The sequence below is a fragment of the Arabidopsis thaliana genome, chromosome 4, assembly GCF_000001735.4.
Source record: "Arabidopsis thaliana chromosome 4, partial sequence".
Classification (NCBI taxonomy): domain Eukaryota; kingdom Viridiplantae; phylum Streptophyta; class Magnoliopsida; order Brassicales; family Brassicaceae; genus Arabidopsis; species Arabidopsis thaliana.
The window spans coordinates 8,712,376-8,730,498 of NC_003075.7; the positions used below are offsets into that span (position 1 = coordinate 8,712,376).

General features: G+C 33.4%; 4 protein-coding genes and 5 non-coding genes across 12 annotated transcripts; 2 read left to right on the forward strand and 7 right to left on the reverse strand.

Moving 5' to 3' along the window:
• Positions 1 to 147: 147 nt before the first annotated feature.
• AT4G06305 lies at positions 148 to 285 on the reverse strand. The gene has a single exon (NR_141995.1). It is a non-coding gene; the product is annotated as an other RNA (small nucleolar RNA).
• A 59-nt stretch (positions 286 to 344) lies between these two features.
• AT4G06310 lies at positions 345 to 438 on the reverse strand. Its single transcript, NR_141996.1, has one exon. It is a non-coding gene; the product is annotated as an other RNA (small nucleolar RNA).
• A 64-nt stretch (positions 439 to 502) lies between these two features.
• On the reverse strand, positions 503 to 591 carry AT4G06315. The gene has a single exon (NR_141997.1). It is a non-coding gene; the product is annotated as an other RNA (small nucleolar RNA).
• Positions 592 to 679: 88 nt separating this feature from the next.
• AT4G06320 lies at positions 680 to 769 on the reverse strand. Its single transcript, NR_141998.1, has one exon. It is a non-coding gene; the product is annotated as an other RNA (small nucleolar RNA).
• Positions 770 to 850: 81 nt separating this feature from the next.
• SNOR37-2 lies at positions 851 to 978 on the reverse strand. Its single transcript, NR_142334.1, has one exon. It is a non-coding gene; the product is annotated as an SNOR37-2; snoRNA (small nucleolar RNA).
• Positions 979 to 1,313: 335 nt separating this feature from the next.
• AT4G15260 (UDP-Glycosyltransferase superfamily protein) lies at positions 1,314 to 3,005 on the forward strand. The gene has a single exon (NM_117614.3): positions 1,314 to 2,964. The coding sequence runs from the start codon at positions 1,690 to 1,692 to the stop codon at positions 2,767 to 2,769; it is 1,080 nt and encodes a 359-aa protein (NP_193261.2). The 5' UTR covers positions 1,314 to 1,689; the 3' UTR covers positions 2,770 to 2,964.
• Positions 3,006 to 4,128: 1,123 nt separating this feature from the next.
• On the reverse strand, positions 4,129 to 5,539 carry AT4G15270 (glucosyltransferase-like protein). 3 transcript variants are annotated; one of them, NM_001341023.1, is made up of 2 exons: positions 4,832 to 5,458; positions 4,129 to 4,726 (listed from the first exon to the last, which is right to left on the reverse strand). In NM_001341023.1, the coding sequence occupies exons 1-2, from the start codon at positions 5,419 to 5,421 to the stop codon at positions 4,633 to 4,635; spliced, it is 684 nt and encodes a 227-aa protein (NP_001329276.1). In that variant the 5' UTR covers positions 5,422 to 5,458; the 3' UTR covers positions 4,129 to 4,632. The 3 variants fall into 3 exon arrangements, with proteins under 3 accessions (NP_001329276.1, NP_001319947.1, NP_001329277.1); NM_001341022.1 differs by having other exon boundaries at positions 4,205 to 4,697; positions 4,785 to 5,469; NM_001341024.1 differs by having other exon boundaries at positions 4,206 to 4,702; positions 4,785 to 5,539.
• Positions 5,540 to 6,646: 1,107 nt separating this feature from the next.
• Positions 6,647 to 8,357, forward strand: UGT71B5 (UDP-glucosyl transferase 71B5). Of its 2 annotated transcripts, none has more exons than NM_001341025.1 (1): positions 6,647 to 8,357. In NM_001341025.1, the coding sequence occupies exon 1, from the start codon at positions 6,711 to 6,713 to the stop codon at positions 8,241 to 8,243; it is 1,533 nt and encodes a 510-aa protein (NP_001328018.1). In that variant the 5' UTR covers positions 6,647 to 6,710; the 3' UTR covers positions 8,244 to 8,357. The 2 variants fall into 2 exon arrangements, with proteins under 2 accessions (NP_001328018.1, NP_193263.1); NM_117616.2 differs by having other exon boundaries at positions 6,716 to 8,318.
• A 749-nt stretch (positions 8,358 to 9,106) lies between these two features.
• On the reverse strand, positions 9,107 to 14,358 carry ATCSLB05 (Cellulose synthase family protein). The gene is made up of 9 exons (NM_117617.6): positions 13,962 to 14,358; positions 12,315 to 12,633; positions 11,998 to 12,123; positions 11,749 to 11,871; positions 11,291 to 11,491; positions 11,046 to 11,181; positions 10,433 to 10,611; positions 9,995 to 10,342; positions 9,107 to 9,896 (listed from the first exon to the last, which is right to left on the reverse strand). Exons 1-9 carry the CDS (start codon positions 14,222 to 14,224, stop codon positions 9,318 to 9,320), a joined length of 2,274 nt encoding a protein of 757 aa, NP_193264.3. The 5' UTR covers positions 14,225 to 14,358; the 3' UTR covers positions 9,107 to 9,317.
• Positions 14,359 to 18,123: the final 3,765 nt, after the last annotated feature.

Below are 18,123 nucleotides of genomic sequence, written 5' to 3' on the forward strand. Positions count from 1 at the left end.
CCACTTATTTTGCAAAAGTAGTGAAGAAAACATAACATTTAAACACACCAATTGTTTTCATAAAGCCCTTCCACCAACTGAAAATCAAAGAATAACTAGCTAATCTCTTCCGGTATTAAAAAAGAGGAAAAACAAAACCAATTGATATAATGTGCGAGGCATTTCCAGGATCAAAAGGCATGGAAAAAAGCAAAAAGATCAGGATATACCACAACCAATATAGCGTCACAAGCCATTATACCTGAAGGAACTGTTTTTATCCTTCAGAATTGGTAATGGACGCCAATACAAAAACAAAAAACACTAAAACTCTTTCTTCAATAGGGCAAAATTTTTGATAAAAAATGCTCAGTGGAAGGAGAAGTCGTTTTAAAGGAGAGCTCACGGTAAACCCACTGCTCTTCTCACACTCTTCGTGCTTTCATCTCATCATTGCATCATCATCATCAAACCCATAACAGTAATCCAACAAAACAAAACAAAAAACATTGAAAGAACAAATAAGCTTCAGTGTGTGTAACAAATTCAGTTCATTGATTCAAAAACCTCACTGAAATCCGCTAAGATAATTGTTTTTATCATCATCAGCTTTATAACCCAAAACAAGTACATACAAACATCAATCAAACCTATTAACAATAATCCAACTAAACAAAAGCCAAACATTAAAAAAAAAAAAAAGCCTCAGTGTGTGTAACAAATTCAGATCATTGATTGAAAAACCTCACTGAAATCCGCTAAGATAATTGTTTTCTATCATCATAAGCTTATAAGTGGAAAAACATCAACCAACAAAAAAAAACAATAACAGAGAAATTTGTCTTCAAACCAATCAAAAGATAAGATTTTGGGTGAAAGGGGAATTAATACTCAGACAGCCAAGGGTTAATCTTCAACTTCTGGGAGAAGAATCCCAGATCTGAAACTCTAGTCCACAATACTCTTGTATCATCACCATATTCAACCCCTTCCACATCCCATAAAACTAAGACATCACAAATCTCTTTCACAAAAACCTTAAATATCACCAATTTCAACATATATACACAAACGAAAATAGTCACAGACCTAACCCTAAAATCACCTAACATATCATTCAGACATGAAAAGAAAGAGAGTTCCTATGATTTGCATTAGACGAAACCTTATAAATACACAGACACAGCAGACAATTAGGGTTTACTTCGGTCGGCGGCTACCATATCTATTTTAGGTTCTCGGCCCAATTATACTAAATGGGCCAGCTTTCGTGACCCAACAAACAACTTACATTTATTTTACTTTATTAACACATTCACTTTACAAACCCAATCAACGAAAAGTCCAAAAACGTAAAAACAGAAATGAAGAAGATTGAGCTCGTGTTCATACCTTCGCCGGGAATCGGCCATCTCCGGCCAACCGTGAAGCTAGCAAAGCAACTCATCGGAAGCGAAGAACATTTTTTCAATCACCGTAATCATCATCCCTTCTAGAAACGACGCCGGTGATGCAACCGCCTATATCGCATCCCTCGTTGCAGAGTCTCAAGATCGCCTCCGCTACGAACCCATCTCCGTCGAAAAACAACCACCAACCGCAAATCTTGAGCCGTCTCAAGTCTACATCGAGAAACAAAAACCACAAGTGAGAGACACCGTCTCCAGAATCATCAATCCAACAAGAAAACTCGCCGGATTCGTGGTGGACATGTTCTGTTCTTCAATGATCGATATAGCTAACGAATTTGGAGTTCCTTGTTATATGATCTACACATCAAACGCTACGTTTTTGGGAATCACACTTCACGTTCAAGAAATGTACGACGACAAAAAGTATGACGTCAGCGATTTGGATGAGTCAGTCAACGAATTGGAGTTTCCTTGTTTGACTCGTCCTTATCCAGTGAAGTGCCTTCCTCATATCCTTAGTTCAAAAGATTGGTTACCTTTTTTTGCAGCTCAAGGTAGGTCTTTCCGGAAGATGAAAGGTATTTTGGTAAATACAGTTGCTGAGCTTGAGCCTCACGCTTTGAAGATGTTTAACAATGTTGATCTTCCTCAAGCTTATCCTGTTGGACCAGTGTTGCATCTTGATAACGGCGATGACGACGATGAAAAGAGATTGGAGGTTTTGCGGTGGCTTGATGATCAACCGCCTAAATCTGTTTTGTTTCTCTGTTTTGGAAGTATGGGAGGTTTCACTGAGGAACAAACTAGAGAGGTAGCTGTGGCGTTAAACCGAAGTGGTCACCGGTTTCTTTGGTCTCTCCGTCGTGCATCGCCGAATATAATGATGGAACGTCCCGGAGATTATAAGAATCTTGAGGAGGTTTTACCGGACGGGTTCTTGGAACGGACTTTGGATAGAGGGAAAGTGATTGGATGGGCTCCACAAGTGGCGGTGTTAGAGAAGCCGGCGATAGGAGGGTTTGTTACTCATTGTGGGTGGAACTCTATGTTAGAGAGCTTGTGGTTTGGTGTTCCGATGGTGACGTGGCCGCTTTACGCGGAGCAGAAGGTTAACGCGTTTGAGATGGTGGAGGAGCTGGGATTGGCGGTGGAGATACGTAAGTGCATTAGTGGAGATTTGTTGTTGATCGGAGAGATGGAGATAGTGACGGCGGAGGATATAGAGAGAGCTATAAGGTGTGTGATGGAGCAGGATAGTGATGTAAGGAGTCGAGTGAAGGAGATGGCGGAGAAGTGTCACGTGGCGTTGATGGACGGTGGATCTTCCAAGACGGCTTTGCAAAAGTTTATTCAAGACGTGATAGAGAATGTTGCTTAAATTGGATAGAGAGACTCGCATGGAATTCCAGACTCGCATGTTGAGAGTTCACTATGAGATCGATGACTCAGGTCCATGTGTTATTATGTATGTTATGTCGTTTTCGTTTTTCTTTTTTTGTTGGAATTTGTATACGTTGTGTACTTGTGTTTGTGTGTCTTTTTAAAATGTTTACGTAATAAAATGTGATACAGAAATTTTGTTTCACAAAAAACATCGGATTCTCAGCACAAAAAAGAAACATCAGATTCTTTTATTCAAATTCATTTGGTTACAAAATTTGACTATATAATTCGTTAGTTTATTAATATTTATCAAACAAAAAAAGATTAATCATTAGAGCATCCACATTCGTCATTTTTTTGGATGTCTTTAAATATAAACTTAGTAAAAAATATAAAACAAATTAAGAGTGTCTTTAATTTTTGATTTGTGTTTTTAGGAAGACATTTGAGACACCAGAGGAGATGTCTTTGATTTTAATATTAATCTATACTAAAGACACATATCAAAAGCTATGCAACGAGGATGCTCTTAAGCTTTATTGTGGATTGCTTTTACAGCATTTAGAATTAGGATGATGGATTTGACTTTGCTAATCTTTATTGTGAATTGCTATTACAAATGTGAATAGGAATAATAATTGTTATAATTTTAAGAACCAAACCCATATGGCTATAGTAGACTAAAAGCATTATTATTAGTTGTCTCTTATATTAGTTCTTAGGATAAGAATATCTCATTTTAACTCTTATATAAGAGATAAAATGATAAAATGTCTCTTATATAAGAGTTAAAATGAGTATAAGAGATAAAATGATAAAATATCTCTTATATAAGAGTTAAAATGATAAAATAACTACTTTTCAGTAGATTGGTAAACTGGTTAAAAAAAAAAAAAAAAAAAATCAATAGATGGTTAGTCATGGTCCATTAATTCAGATCAATAGGAGTATAAATTCGTCAAACTTTGTTCATACCAAAACCAGAATTGCATATAGAGTTCAACAACATAAGCTTGATGGTTGCTGTGTTTCAAATCATTCACAGTTATGTTTTCTAGCTCAAATTTAAATTGTTTTTGAGCAATAATTTGAAGCTGAGGGTTGACTATATAAGATATCGGTGACTCAGTTACCAAGTGTTTATGTAGTTACATTTGTAGAATTTGGCACATCAAAAGGTTTATTCTGTATCTGCTACTAGTTCTATTCTATATTCCGTTGTGTGGACGGATGACAAACTTTTGTACTACAAAAAAGAAAACATTTTTCTATTTTAAGTATTTGTTATGGTTTCTACCATTGTTAACAAATTCTATTGATATTTAACACAAAAAAAAAAAAAAAAAAAAAACTCTATTGATACAAGTTTTTATTTTTGGTTACATGTGTTTGTTAGACGCACCACACCATCGTACTTTTTTTTTTTTTCTTCACACCATCGTACTTATTATCACTTTATGACACAAATTCAAGAAACGCGACATACATTACATCAACTAAAGAACTTACACATAGACATAGTTTGACCCCAAGAAAAACACACATACACCTATCGTAGTATTATGGGACAAATTCATGAAATTTTGTGACATGACATACATAAACAGTCACTCGTATCTCAGAGTCAACCTGTGATTTTCCATCTTCCTACCATCAGACAACATTCTCTGTCACGTCTTGAATAAACTTTTGCAAAGCCACCTGCGAGGATCCACCGTCCATCGACGCCACGTGACACTTCTCAGCCATCTCCTTCACTCTATTCCTAACCTCACTATCATTCTCCATCACACACCTGACCGCTCTCTCTATATCCACCGTCGTGACTATCTCCATCCCTCCGACCAACATATCTCCTCTAAAGAACTTCCGTATCTGAACCGCCAATCCCAACTCCTCCACCATCGCAAAGGCGCTTATCTTCTGCTCTGCGTAAAGCGGCCACGTCACCACTGTTAAACATTTTCAAAGCATGAGGTTCAAGCTCAGCAACTGTATTTACCAATATACCTTTCATCTTTCGAAAACATCTAGCTTGAGCTAGAAAGAAAGCTAACCAATCCTTGGAAGTGAAGAAATCAGGAAGACATTTCACAGGGTAAGGACGAGTCAAAAATGGAAACTCCAACTCGTTGACCGAGTCTTCCAACTCGCTTACGTCATACTTCTTCTCGTCGAACATTCGTTGAATATGAAGTGTGATTCCCAAACACGTAGCGTTTGATGTGTATACCATATAACACGGAACTCCAAATTCGTTAACTACATCGATCATCGATGAACAGAACATGTCCACCACGAATCCGGCTACTCGCGGCGAGTCAACTCCTGTTGAATGGAAGATTCTCGCGACAACATCTCTAACTTGAGGCTTTTGTTTCTCGATGTAGACTTGAGTTGGCTCTTGATAGTCGGTTGGTTGATTTGCGACGGAGATGGCTTCGTAGTTGAGACGATCTTGAGATGCGGTCGTGAGAGATGCTATATAGGTGGTTTCAACGTCGTCGTCGCTAATGGAAGGGTAAGGGATGATGATTACGGTGATCCAAAGGCGGTCATCGCTGCGGACGAGTCGCTTTGCTAACTCAACGGTTGACCTGAGATGACCTATTCCAGGCGATGGTATGAACACAAGCTGAATTTTCATTTGTTAGTATACTCTTCTTTGGACTTTTGATCGATGTGGTTAGCCAGAAGTAGTAAAAGTCGAAGGTATATTTTATAGTTTACAAAGATAACAACCAATTAACAACTACATAGTATCCATGCAAGTTGTTCGTTTAGGACAAAATCCGTTAATAAATTACAAAAATAATAATTATGACACGATTAATTGTTGGTTTTAGTCTGGAAAAAATATGTTAAATTAAGTTCAAAGGAGTATGGAATTCTTTAACGAATTTTACTTGCTTAGATCAAGTGATCAACCGAAGAAATTTTTCCTTTGTCCTCTAATTAGTATGAAGATAAACCGTACAAAACTCTTTTACGTGAGAGCATCATCATACGCCACAATGTATCTGCCCCAATAGTTTTTAGTTTTTTAAATTTTAGGTTTTTAAATTACCATACTATCCTCTTATAATAAAAAAAAGGGTTAAGTTGCAAACTACTCACTTTTTTAAACTTAATTAGAAAAGTAGTCACTTTACTATTCATAATTTGCAAAATAGTCACCTTTTACTGTTTGATTCGTACACTTCGATAGTACACCACTTTTAGTGTACATATGTATATAAAAAATACACAGCGTACACTTTACATTTGTACACTAAAAATGATGTACAATCCAAGTATACGAATCAAACAGTGAAAAGTGAATACTTTGCAAATTATGAATAATAAAATGACTACTTTCCTAATTAAGTTTGAAAAATTGACTATTTTACTAACACACCCTAAAAAAAATCCAGTTTGGTTATTCACCAAATTAATCCTCTATTTTCTTTATTTTATTGTAGTTAGATACGTTTTCTTTTATTTGGTTTGTATGTTTTAGCAAAAAACTGACCTTGCCATATGACATCCTCTAAAGTCATAGATTTTAAATCCTAGTTATGCAATATCAATAGAATTAAGATAAATTCCTATCAATAACGAATACGGCATGGTGGTGATGGTACCCAAAATGTCAAGTTAAGGCACGACGAAAAAGTATATTAAAATGCACGAAAATACTTTTAAAAGATAACATTTTCAAGCAAAGGAGAAAAAAATGTAGTTTTCCCTAATTCACGAAATTACTTTCAAATATAAAATGCGTCGAAACATTTTAAACAACTGAAGGGTCTTTTTCAAACACATAATCATTTATAAGCATAAAAATCAACATTCTAGAAATTCTTTATTAAGAAGAAATGAACATATAAATGCACGCATTTCATATAATTCTTTATTTTATTCAAAATAATACAAAATATATAACCCACGAAAAGCATGGGGCAATTTTCTATAGTATATAAGTATACTATACCTTTACTTTCACTAACTCCGACTATTCATTCACGAAAAGTCAGAACCCAAAAACAGAAAATGAAGATTGAGCTTGTGTTCATACCTTTGCCGGGGATTGGTCATCTCAGGCCAACCGTGAAGCTAGCGAAGCAACTCATAGGCAGCGAAAACCGTCTTTCGATCACCATAATCATCATCCCTTCAAGATTTGACGCCGGTGATGCATCCGCCTGTATCGCATCTCTCACCACGTTGTCTCAAGATGATCGCCTCCATTACGAATCCATATCCGTCGCAAAACAACCACCAACCTCCGACCCGGATCCTGTTCCGGCTCAAGTGTACATAGAGAAACAAAAGACGAAAGTGAGAGATGCAGTCGCGGCGAGAATCGTCGATCCAACAAGAAAGCTCGCGGGATTCGTGGTGGACATGTTCTGTTCCTCGATGATCGATGTAGCTAACGAGTTTGGAGTTCCGTGTTATATGGTATACACATCGAACGCTACGTTTTTAGGAACCATGCTTCACGTTCAACAAATGTACGATCAAAAGAAGTATGACGTCAGCGAGTTAGAAAACTCGGTCACCGAGTTGGAGTTTCCGTCTCTGACTCGTCCTTATCCAGTGAAGTGTCTTCCTCATATCCTCACTTCAAAGGAGTGGTTACCTCTCTCTCTAGCTCAAGCTAGGTGTTTCCGGAAGATGAAGGGTATTTTGGTAAATACAGTTGCTGAGCTTGAACCTCACGCTTTGAAAATGTTCAATATTAATGGTGACGATCTTCCTCAAGTTTATCCTGTTGGACCAGTGTTGCATCTCGAAAACGGCAATGACGATGATGAGAAGCAATCGGAAATTTTGCGGTGGCTCGACGAGCAACCGTCTAAATCTGTTGTGTTTCTCTGCTTTGGGAGCTTGGGAGGTTTCACTGAAGAACAAACAAGAGAAACCGCTGTGGCCCTAGATAGAAGCGGTCAGCGGTTTCTTTGGTGTCTTCGTCACGCATCGCCAAATATAAAAACAGATCGTCCCAGAGATTACACGAATCTTGAGGAGGTTTTACCGGAGGGGTTCTTGGAACGGACTTTGGATAGAGGGAAAGTGATTGGATGGGCACCACAAGTGGCGGTACTAGAGAAGCCGGCGATAGGAGGGTTTGTCACTCACTGCGGTTGGAACTCTATTTTAGAGAGCTTGTGGTTCGGTGTTCCAATGGTGACGTGGCCGCTATACGCGGAACAGAAGGTTAACGCGTTTGAGATGGTTGAGGAGCTGGGTTTGGCGGTGGAGATACGGAAGTACTTAAAAGGAGATTTGTTCGCCGGAGAGATGGAGACGGTTACCGCGGAGGATATAGAGAGAGCCATTAGGCGTGTGATGGAGCAAGACAGTGACGTTAGGAACAACGTGAAAGAGATGGCGGAGAAGTGCCACTTCGCGTTAATGGACGGTGGATCTTCGAAGGCGGCTTTGGAAAAGTTTATTCAAGACGTGATAGAGAATATGGATTAAATTGGATAGAGAGAATAGCATGTTGACTATGACTCTATGAGATACGATGACTCAGATCCAAATGTTACTTTGTATATTATGTACGATATGTCAAAAGAAAAATGTTTGTTTTTCATTTGGTATAAGACTTTTTGTTCAAAGTTTAAATTCAAAAAAGTATGTACAAGTTAAACCAACTGTTAGAACAAAGACGCACAAATAATGAAGAAAAAGGAAAACTAAACTTGACAAACAAGGTATAACAATTAACATGCATATGTATACACAACAAGATTACAAGAAGATATAAATCTTAAAAAAGAAATGAAACAAGGAATAAAATTAAAGATTTCAATTCGAAATCACGTGAAAAGATCGAATTTCAAAAATTTCAATTCGAAATCACGTGAAATCACGTATCAAGTACCAAGAAATAATCAGGGATATTGCAGATTGCTTTTGGTTTAAGGAAAGAACCTACCAATTAATGCACTATGGACAAACTTTAGCATACAAATATAAATGATGTCCCAAGTTTATATAGTCTTCTGTTTTTATATAAGTGATGATGTTTAAGTATTTGACACACGGGTGGTGAAGTTCCAGAGACACAAACATCGAGTGATATTTTTATCATTCATAGCCCTTGATAATTTTCTGCTAATCCTTGGCGGAGCCAAAGTTTTTACTTTCTTCAGACGGCATAGAGGACAAACAAGGTGGATGGTTAATCATAATGTTTCAAAGTTTTTGGAAATATGTTTTTTTTTTCCTTATAGTTTAAACTTTTAATTTATAGCTTTAAGTTAGATTCATATATTAAAAGAAACAAAAATAGTGAGTAAAAAGAAAAAATAAACTTGACAAAGGAAATATAGCATGTACGACGCATGAGGAAAAAAACAATCTTAAATTAAATGAAACAACAAACACACCTTATTCGTTACCAATGGACAATGAGGACTAGAATTGAAGATTTCAATTCAAAATTACATAAAAATATCCAGAGAAATAAAGAAGCAACAAACACACCTTATTGGTTACCAATGGACAATGAACAAACATTAGCCTAGGGTCGGACCCTACCGTTATATACTATTTTCCCACACAGAAAAATACAAATAAAACTGTCAAAAAGGCAGCTTTAGAAAGAGTAGACAATGGGATGCTATATTTTCCATGCTCAAACAAACCCTTTAGAAATGGAAGGAATAACATAACCACCAAGATACATCCACAAGCCTCTGCCAAACCCGAGCCACCTCCTCCATGACTACAACTTGACCGTTGTAGACGAACCAAATAACCAGCTAGAGCGGCAAGATTCACCAACATAATAAATGTGCCGGGTATGAAAAGACCCGAGCTATCAAATTCAAATTTACCTAAATTTAATTTTGGAACATCATCTTCTCCTTGAGATGGTTTAGACTCATATACTGACTTGGTCTCGGGTATTGTCTTTTTAGCGATTACAAACCCGATTTGCGAGATTCCAAGAAGCTTGAGTATGATATCTTGGATGCTAAATAACCAACTGCTAGTGGCTATAATTCTCCAAAGTGATTGAACGACATACCACGATTGTACTGAAAAACCAAGGCTCATGAATTGCCAAAGACTGTAGAGACAGTGCATCCCCACAAGTGTGACTATTGTACATAGACAAGGTCCCTAATTCCATACACACACAAAAAGAAGAAAATATTAAACTTTTTCTTCTAAATAATTCAATGAAATTAACTGAACTATATTCAGAGAGAGAAAGACACCTTGGGAAACAAGGCAGAGTCGTGGAGTAGGCAATAAGCAGGCAAGAGGCAATAAATAAGCTCAGGGATTGACCTTAAACACATGAGGGCCCAAAAATAAGCTAATCGTTGACGGAATTTTATTTTCCCGTGGAACATTCCCATGAACGGGCTTTGTTTGTTAAAAAGGACTTCGATTGCTCCCGTCGCCCATCGCCGCTGCTGGACTATAGCCTCTAATCCTAACGTCGGCGTGGATCCAATAAACGCAGGTGGATCCGGAGAAATGAATGAGCTAGTCCATCCCCTCAAATGGATTCCAACACTCGTGTTTATATCTTCTGCCACTGAATCGTACATCCAACCGAGCTGCAGGATTTGCATTATTATGGGTAAAGGTTAATAGATTCTTGTAAACAACACGATAATATTGTGTAAACTGTTAAGAAGGTAATTTACGTTGCCCCAACTGGTTTGGTACTCGTAATGACAATGCCCCACTTCTTGAGCCGCTTCAATGAGGTTTGCAAGACTTTTTTGGGGGTTTGATTTTCTTTGCAATGCATCCACCACCGATTTCACCAATTCTTTAGAATTTCCATATTTTCTCACTAAACTATCCTCAGCCAAAAACTCCCCTGAATCAAATAACAACAACTACTGTGAATAATTTGATATATGAATAATGAAATAACTAAGCAGATAGTAGAAAAAGTTGTTAGACGAATAATAGAACATATATAGGAACGTTAACTAGAATAATGTAAATATCAGAGGGATCCCTAGTATAATTTAACATATCTTAAAAAATTACGTCGTTTTGAATACCTTACGAAAAAGACCACAAACTCATGAAACTGTGGTGATGTATTGTCAGTAATGTGAAGGGTTTAACTCCCTTATTTTGTAATTTAATTTATTCTCTAAAGATGTAAAACTTTAAACGCTCTTGAATACATATATTGGGGCTCTTAAAACAAAAGTCGGAGTGGTTTTAGCAGAAACGATAACAATATTTTAATAATGTTGCAAAGTAATTAATGAAAATATCTTATGAATTTCTAATACTTACTTGTAGCAACTTGAGAAATATTTCCGTTGTCTTCTAAATCGTCCGAAGATAAACCATACATAACTCTTCTAGTGTGGAAGCATCCTGTTCCAATATAAAATGGTCCTTGGATTCCAGCAACTCCTCGTCCCAAAATCTAAGTTTGAAAAAAAAAAGAGATCAAAATTCTGATCAATAATTAACACTGAATTTGTGCAGAAAAAAAAACTAACATTGAATTGATCGAAGAGAAGGAGAAAACTCACCGATTGTAAGACGGCGAGTTCGTTGGTGTAAGAATCATAGAACTTTTGAGGGAATTGAACAAAAGCACAATGGTTTGAGTTCTTCGAGTTTTGTAAAAATACACACATTGCTTGTCGCACCACATCTGGTTCATTAGCATACATGTCACAGTCTACGTTCAACGTGTATGGTGCATTTGTCATCAACCCTGAGACTCTTAACTGTTCAAAATTTATTTAAGGCTCATCAGATTTTTATCATTATACCAGAAAAAAAAAATCTACAACCATTGATACTTAATACTTTTAAAGACATAAATAATGGATATCATTCAAAATTTGATTGCTATACTGTTATTAGGAAATACTGATAGGTATAGTAGTATCTTTTACTATTTTACTTCAATGAAAAGACAGCTTATATATGTACTGTACTTACTTAAATAAAAAAAAAAAGATGTGTGAGATAACTTATTAACCAGAAAGTTCATGGCTCCAGTTTTGTAATGATGAAGGTAATTTGGTCTTTTCTCTCTTGAAATGTATACAAGATGAGGGACTTCTTTCTCGTCTCCTACACCTCCCTTGTTCTCCCATACCACCTTCATATACACACATAAGACAAGATTCCATGCAATTGTTACTATTATAAGTTTTAATATGTACATAACTTTGGAAAATTGTACAAATACCCTGACTGTAGTTTTTAAAAACAATTTTAGTAATACCTTAACAATAGTTGAATGATCATTTGGTTTTGTGTTTGAGAAAGCTTCAAAATCATCGTCTGCATCCAACCAATGGGAATCTCCTGTGGCATCTTCAACTTTCCGGCATAACTTCACGTACTCCCTCTTCATATTAATACAAAAATAAACATAATAAAAAACCTTATAAATCTGAAAAAACAAAATGGAAAGCAAGATACTGTATAACTTTTGTTTTCTAGTAAAACCGGAAATTAGAAACAAATGGAAAAAAGAAAAAATGACCTTCGGTTTTGGAAAACAAATTCAAACGTCAACTAAATAATCAAACTCATTACCTTCATCATTTTCCAATCTTTGCTGAATACTGAATCATCTGTTGCAACCAAAGGGTTTAAGAAATATCTAAAAGGAGCTCTAACTCTAACGTTGTATTTCTTGCAGAAGGGAGCCCAAATTTTAACGAACTTAGAAGCTTCCTTGAGAGAAAAGTAAGTGAGAGGAGAACATCCATCGTCCGACACATAACACGCTAGTTTATTCGCTGGATAATTCACAGCTAATAGCGAAAGCACAGTGTTCACAGTGATAATCGGTGACTCTCTAACCGTATCTGCCGTGGGCACGAACATATCTAATGAAGGAAGGTCATGAACCCTGAAATTAAAAGCTTGTAGGCGAGTTAAAAATTAAATGGAAAGCTAGGTAGGAGCTACTTTAGATTATTACTAGATTTTAACCCGCGGTATACCGCCGAGACAATTTACTTTTTTAAATTAATATATATAAAAGTTTGCAAATTATATTTATCTATAAAATATTTTTATTTTCTAGTTTACAATTGTTATTAAGTAAAGTCCTTTCAAACCCGTCTTGCCAAACCCGTCCCGTAAAAAAACCTGAAGTACACCGATAATTTAAATATATAATTAAAATAAATATTTTACGGGATTGCAATTGTATTTTAGTTTGTCAAACAAATTTTTGTTTTAAATAGTTGCCAAAAATAAGATTTAGTGAATTGATAAGAAATGTATTTAGATGCGTTTTGCTCATTTTAAGGGATTGCAATTGTATTTTGGTTTGTCAAACATTTTTTGTTTTAAATAGTTGTCAAAATCTAGTTCAAATTTTGGAAAAACCTGCGTGATATATGGGATTGGAAGATATTTAGAATGTTTTTCGTTTGTTAATCAATTTCTTGCCAAAAAAACCATTAATTAAAAGCCAATGACAACCATTGTAAATAAGTTTGAACTCCAGAATTTATTTCACAAAATAGCTGCAAAAATGTATATATAGATAGAAATTGAATTAGAATTTTCATATATACTAGAAAATCTATAAACCATTATTCGGTAATAATTATTTTCCGGTCTTGATTTGTTGTAGTTAACTTTTTTTTTATATGAGATAAGAAGTTAACATTTAAAAAAAAAACATTATGTAATGATATTGTAATTATGTAATTCTTTACAAATATGTGTACTTTAAGAAATTTATTAAAAATTGTAATATAATTTATTTTCTCTTAAAATTAATTACCTTTAAAACTTTTCATTGTGTTGTGTTCTCGAATTAATGCATAGTACAATCATCCTTAACATTGTAATAAATTTAAGAAAATAACACTAATTTCTTTGAATCTCTTGATTTAATAAATATCATTTTAACAAAGATAATCTCATAAGATATTCACATTTATTTAATTGCAATAGTTGAAATCATTAATCATAATCTTAAATTTACTACTGTTGTTCCCACAAGTAAACTCATTTAAGTTCCTTAATATCAATTGTTACTCCCGAACGAATTTTTGCTTTATAAATAAAATCTATTTCAGATCGCTAAACATAATTTTTCCAAGACGAGAACGTAAAGTTCAAAGCATCTAAGTCATTGATATTATTGGATCAAATTATCAGGATCATTAATTTATAAATGTGTTAATGTATTAGTTAATTATGTGCATATAAAAGTGGTACCTTTCATTAAGTGTATTTATATAGGGTATATCTTCAGCAGGACTCCATTTTAGGCAGGTAAAAATCAGCCATACCAATGAGAAACAAGATTCACAGAAGAAAGCCAAGAGCCAAACGTTGTCGTTTTCGCTTATATGTAGGATTCGATACAAGAGGAGAGAATAGAGAAGGCCGAGAATCGTGAGATCTACAGCTCTTAAAACGTAGCTTTTGTGTGAGATCCTTTCGCAAAGAGGATGGAGAGATGAACTTGAATCTGCCATTGAATCAGCTCTTAATCGGTGTTTGGATATGAATGTACGTATATATAATGTGTAGTTGTTGTGTATACGTACTAGTGGGCTGACAAAGTATAGATATATATACACAATAGTATTGAGTGATTGAATAATGAGTCGGGTACATTTTGACTAATTTTACAAATAATGTATGATTGAAATAGTTCTTTAACGAAGTAAAATATTACTATTTCTACATCATTGCGTATAATCTGGAAGATTCTATGAATCTCTACATCATTGCAATGGAACTTACCTTATCGAAAGGATCACTTTCTAATGTATAAGTATTACGGGTTTCAATGACCTCAGCAGCTGTCGGCTAGAAACATGCATGTTATATGTACGATGGGAGGGTTTCGATTTTCATTTATAGATTATATGCATAAACGACCAAAACGATATTTCAGTGGATCAACAGCAAGGTGAAATCTTAAGACTAATAATATGCATCCAATCTCTTGGTTTTGTTAATTTAGCGACAAAGTATAATAATTATTATTTTTTTTAGTAAAGAAGAGTAATGGATTTTTAATAGAAGTAATTAATTATTTAGTTAGTCAGACCTATGATAAGGTGGTTAGGTTAGTTACGATTTCATTAAAATTCGGTGGTTAAATTAGTTAGCTTTTGCAAATAATAAAATTAAGTGGTTAGAGTATATATGAGTTGTAATCTAGAATTGGTTATTTTTTTTATAAATTTAGTTTGATTAGAATTAGTTGCTTTAATTATTAAGGCTTCACAATTAATATTTTGTTTATATATTCTAACCTAATTAATAATGTTATGTTTTATTCTAGAAATGATTGTTTATCTATATGTCTTCTCAAAGTAATATTGTCACATGCTACATTGACCTAGAGACCCCAAAGAGTCATGGATTTGCACATAAATCTCAAGAATCAAAACTTTCCATAAACGGCCGAATTTCACCTTAAAGACCTCAATGGTTTGTTCAATTATGCATTGTAACATTATTTAGATTTTTTGAACGTTTGCACTCAACTTATAAAAGTTGATTTCTAGTCTCATTCTGAAAGAATCCTTGATCAAATTAAAGTAATAGAAACATTTTTTCTTGTCAAAGTTCGAGTCTTCGTCATTTAATTCATTAGTCTTAAGTGAGTGATCTCTACTTAGGCCTATTGGAATATGCATATTAAGTTTGTTGATTGATTCAATATCTTTCATTCGTTCATTGATCGAGTGAGTTGATTATACCATTGATTGAGCGAGTAAATCAACCATCTATACATCAATTCCCTTAAATTGATCTCACATGAGAGAAACGTCCACCAACGTGTTAGATCTCCACCTTCATTGTTCCACCTTCTGTGGGCAAGCTTGGAATCTCGTCATCAATTGATCTAAAACTGGAGCGATTCCAGCTCACACATGAAACTAAATTGGCACAAAAATCTGTAGATTATTCCTTGTGTAATGATAAATTTGGAAAGAAGTTTATCCCTTGTGTAAGATTTTCAAAGATTCTAGGGTAGGTATTTTCGGGCAGTATAAGTATTCTAAGGAGTTCATATGTCGCCGTTAACATTTAGAAGACTCTTGTGAGATTTGTAAATTTGAAGCTTTAATTTCCAAACAATAACCTAAGAAGGTGAGTGTTTGCAATATTTTTGTGTGTGTGTGTTTCACGTGCTTTTGGGGAGGAGTTTTTGTGTGTGTTTACCTGCATTTTTATTTCTTGTTTTGGGAATGTCAAAGCAGATGGATTGGCTCGTACGTAGTCCAAGATGGTTATGTTGTTTTCTCTTTTGTACGATATACTAGATTTTAATCCGCGGTATATCGTGGGACGATATATTTTTTAAAAGTAATATATATTAAATTTGCAAATTTTATTTTTATAAAATATTTATATTTTACAGTTTATAATTGTTATTAAGTAACGGTATACCACGAATCCATGAGATAATTGTTAAAAAACTGAAGTTTTAACCCCTATTAAAACAACATATTAATAATATTTTAAAATTTTATAAATATTGATTCAAATACATCCACTATATAACCCAATTCCAAAATAGAACTCGTTCTGTAATTTTTTTACCGTCCCGTGATTTTTTTTAAAAATAGTAATTTTTAACATTTAAGAATAATTTTTTATATAGAAAAGTTTTGCAAATTGTATCATTCTCTAATATATTTATATCTATAGTTTAATTTTATATATAGTAACATTATACATACCACATAACATTTTTGGTTTTATATAATCTTTTCTAAATTAGGATGATTTGATATGTTTAATATTAGTGGTCTTAAAAAATAATAAATTAAAGATTTAACCCGTATTGAAACGGTGGATTAATTATATTTTACTTTTTTATTAATGTTGATTCAAAAACCCGTCCCTCCAAATCCGTCTTGCCAAAAAGCTATTTATTTTGTTAATATTAATTTTATTAATGATATGACTCTGAATTAGAATCTAAACATTTTAGCTAATAACATAGGAGTGCACCATATTTATTTAATAGGAGAATGTACCATATGACCCGAATGCACTTTTATCCAAATCCACCAAAAAAGTCTTGCAAAAATACTATAGAGATAAGAAACGATAGTCGGTTTTGATAGATATAAGATTAGCAAATATATTAGTTAGCTTAAATTAGTTAAAGAATACAAATTGAAAAAGTATATTACACTTTATTCGAATATAGTATCAAAACTTATATAACACAGAGATTTGATAATTTTTTAATTGATGAATACTTTTTTTGTGCTAATTTTTATGTGATTAATATTTAATTGATTTCGTATATAAAATATTAAATTGACTTATTTGTTTATAATTTGGTAACAGATAGATATTTGAATATTCAATATATTTTGCTTCAGTTTAAAAAATCTTTGATGATCCGTCTTTAGATCCAATAAGCCCTATAATCTAGATATTAACCTGCAGTATATATTTTAGTTAAACTAAAATTTTTTTATTGTAAAGATGATTTAAAAATATTTGATATTATTTTATTTGATTTTAAATGTATAGTAAACTGTGAGTTGTATATGTTTTGTTGATATTATCTATATTGTTTAGTGTTTAAGATTATACACTTGTAGTTTGATTGTTAATTTAAGAGTTTCACCTGTAGTATACCATTTTGTATTAATATCGATCTAAACATGCAATTCTAGGATTTCCAACTTGTATAAAAAAATTGAATCACATCTAATATGTTATTAATTATTGTAGTATATAAGATTATAAATTTTCAATATAATATGTATGAAATTGAATATAAATATTTCAAATTATGACTCGTTACTCAGTAGAAAGTTTTCTTAAATCTATTTGTTACCCGTTATAATATTTTTTTATGTATTGAACAGTTTATATTTGTTTTTAAAAATTCAAATTATGGCATATGGGAAAAACTCTAATTATTTTTTTATAATGATGATATTATTTTTCCGCAAAAATAGAATCATATAAAGATGAGAAGTGAACTATAATAATTAATAAAAAATTAATATGATAATTTAGATATCAAATATAATTTGTTGATTTTAATTGGTTACTTTTTTGGAAATTAATAATGTATTTCGTTTTTCTAATTAAATTAAATTAATTAAAATTTAGATATCAAATCTTATATGTTGATTTTTATTGATTATTATTTTTGGAAATTAATAATGTATTTCGTTTTTTAATTAAATTTAATTAATTAAATTAGTATTTGACTTTTTAATCCTTAAAGAGATAAATTAATTTACTCTTTAAAATTTTATTTCTAATGGCAAACCTATGTAATTACTTACAAAAATTAAGGTTACATTTAAAATGTACTTCCCAAATAATATAGTAGGATATTTTCCAAATTTTCTAATTGAAGTATTTTTTTAGTGATGTATTA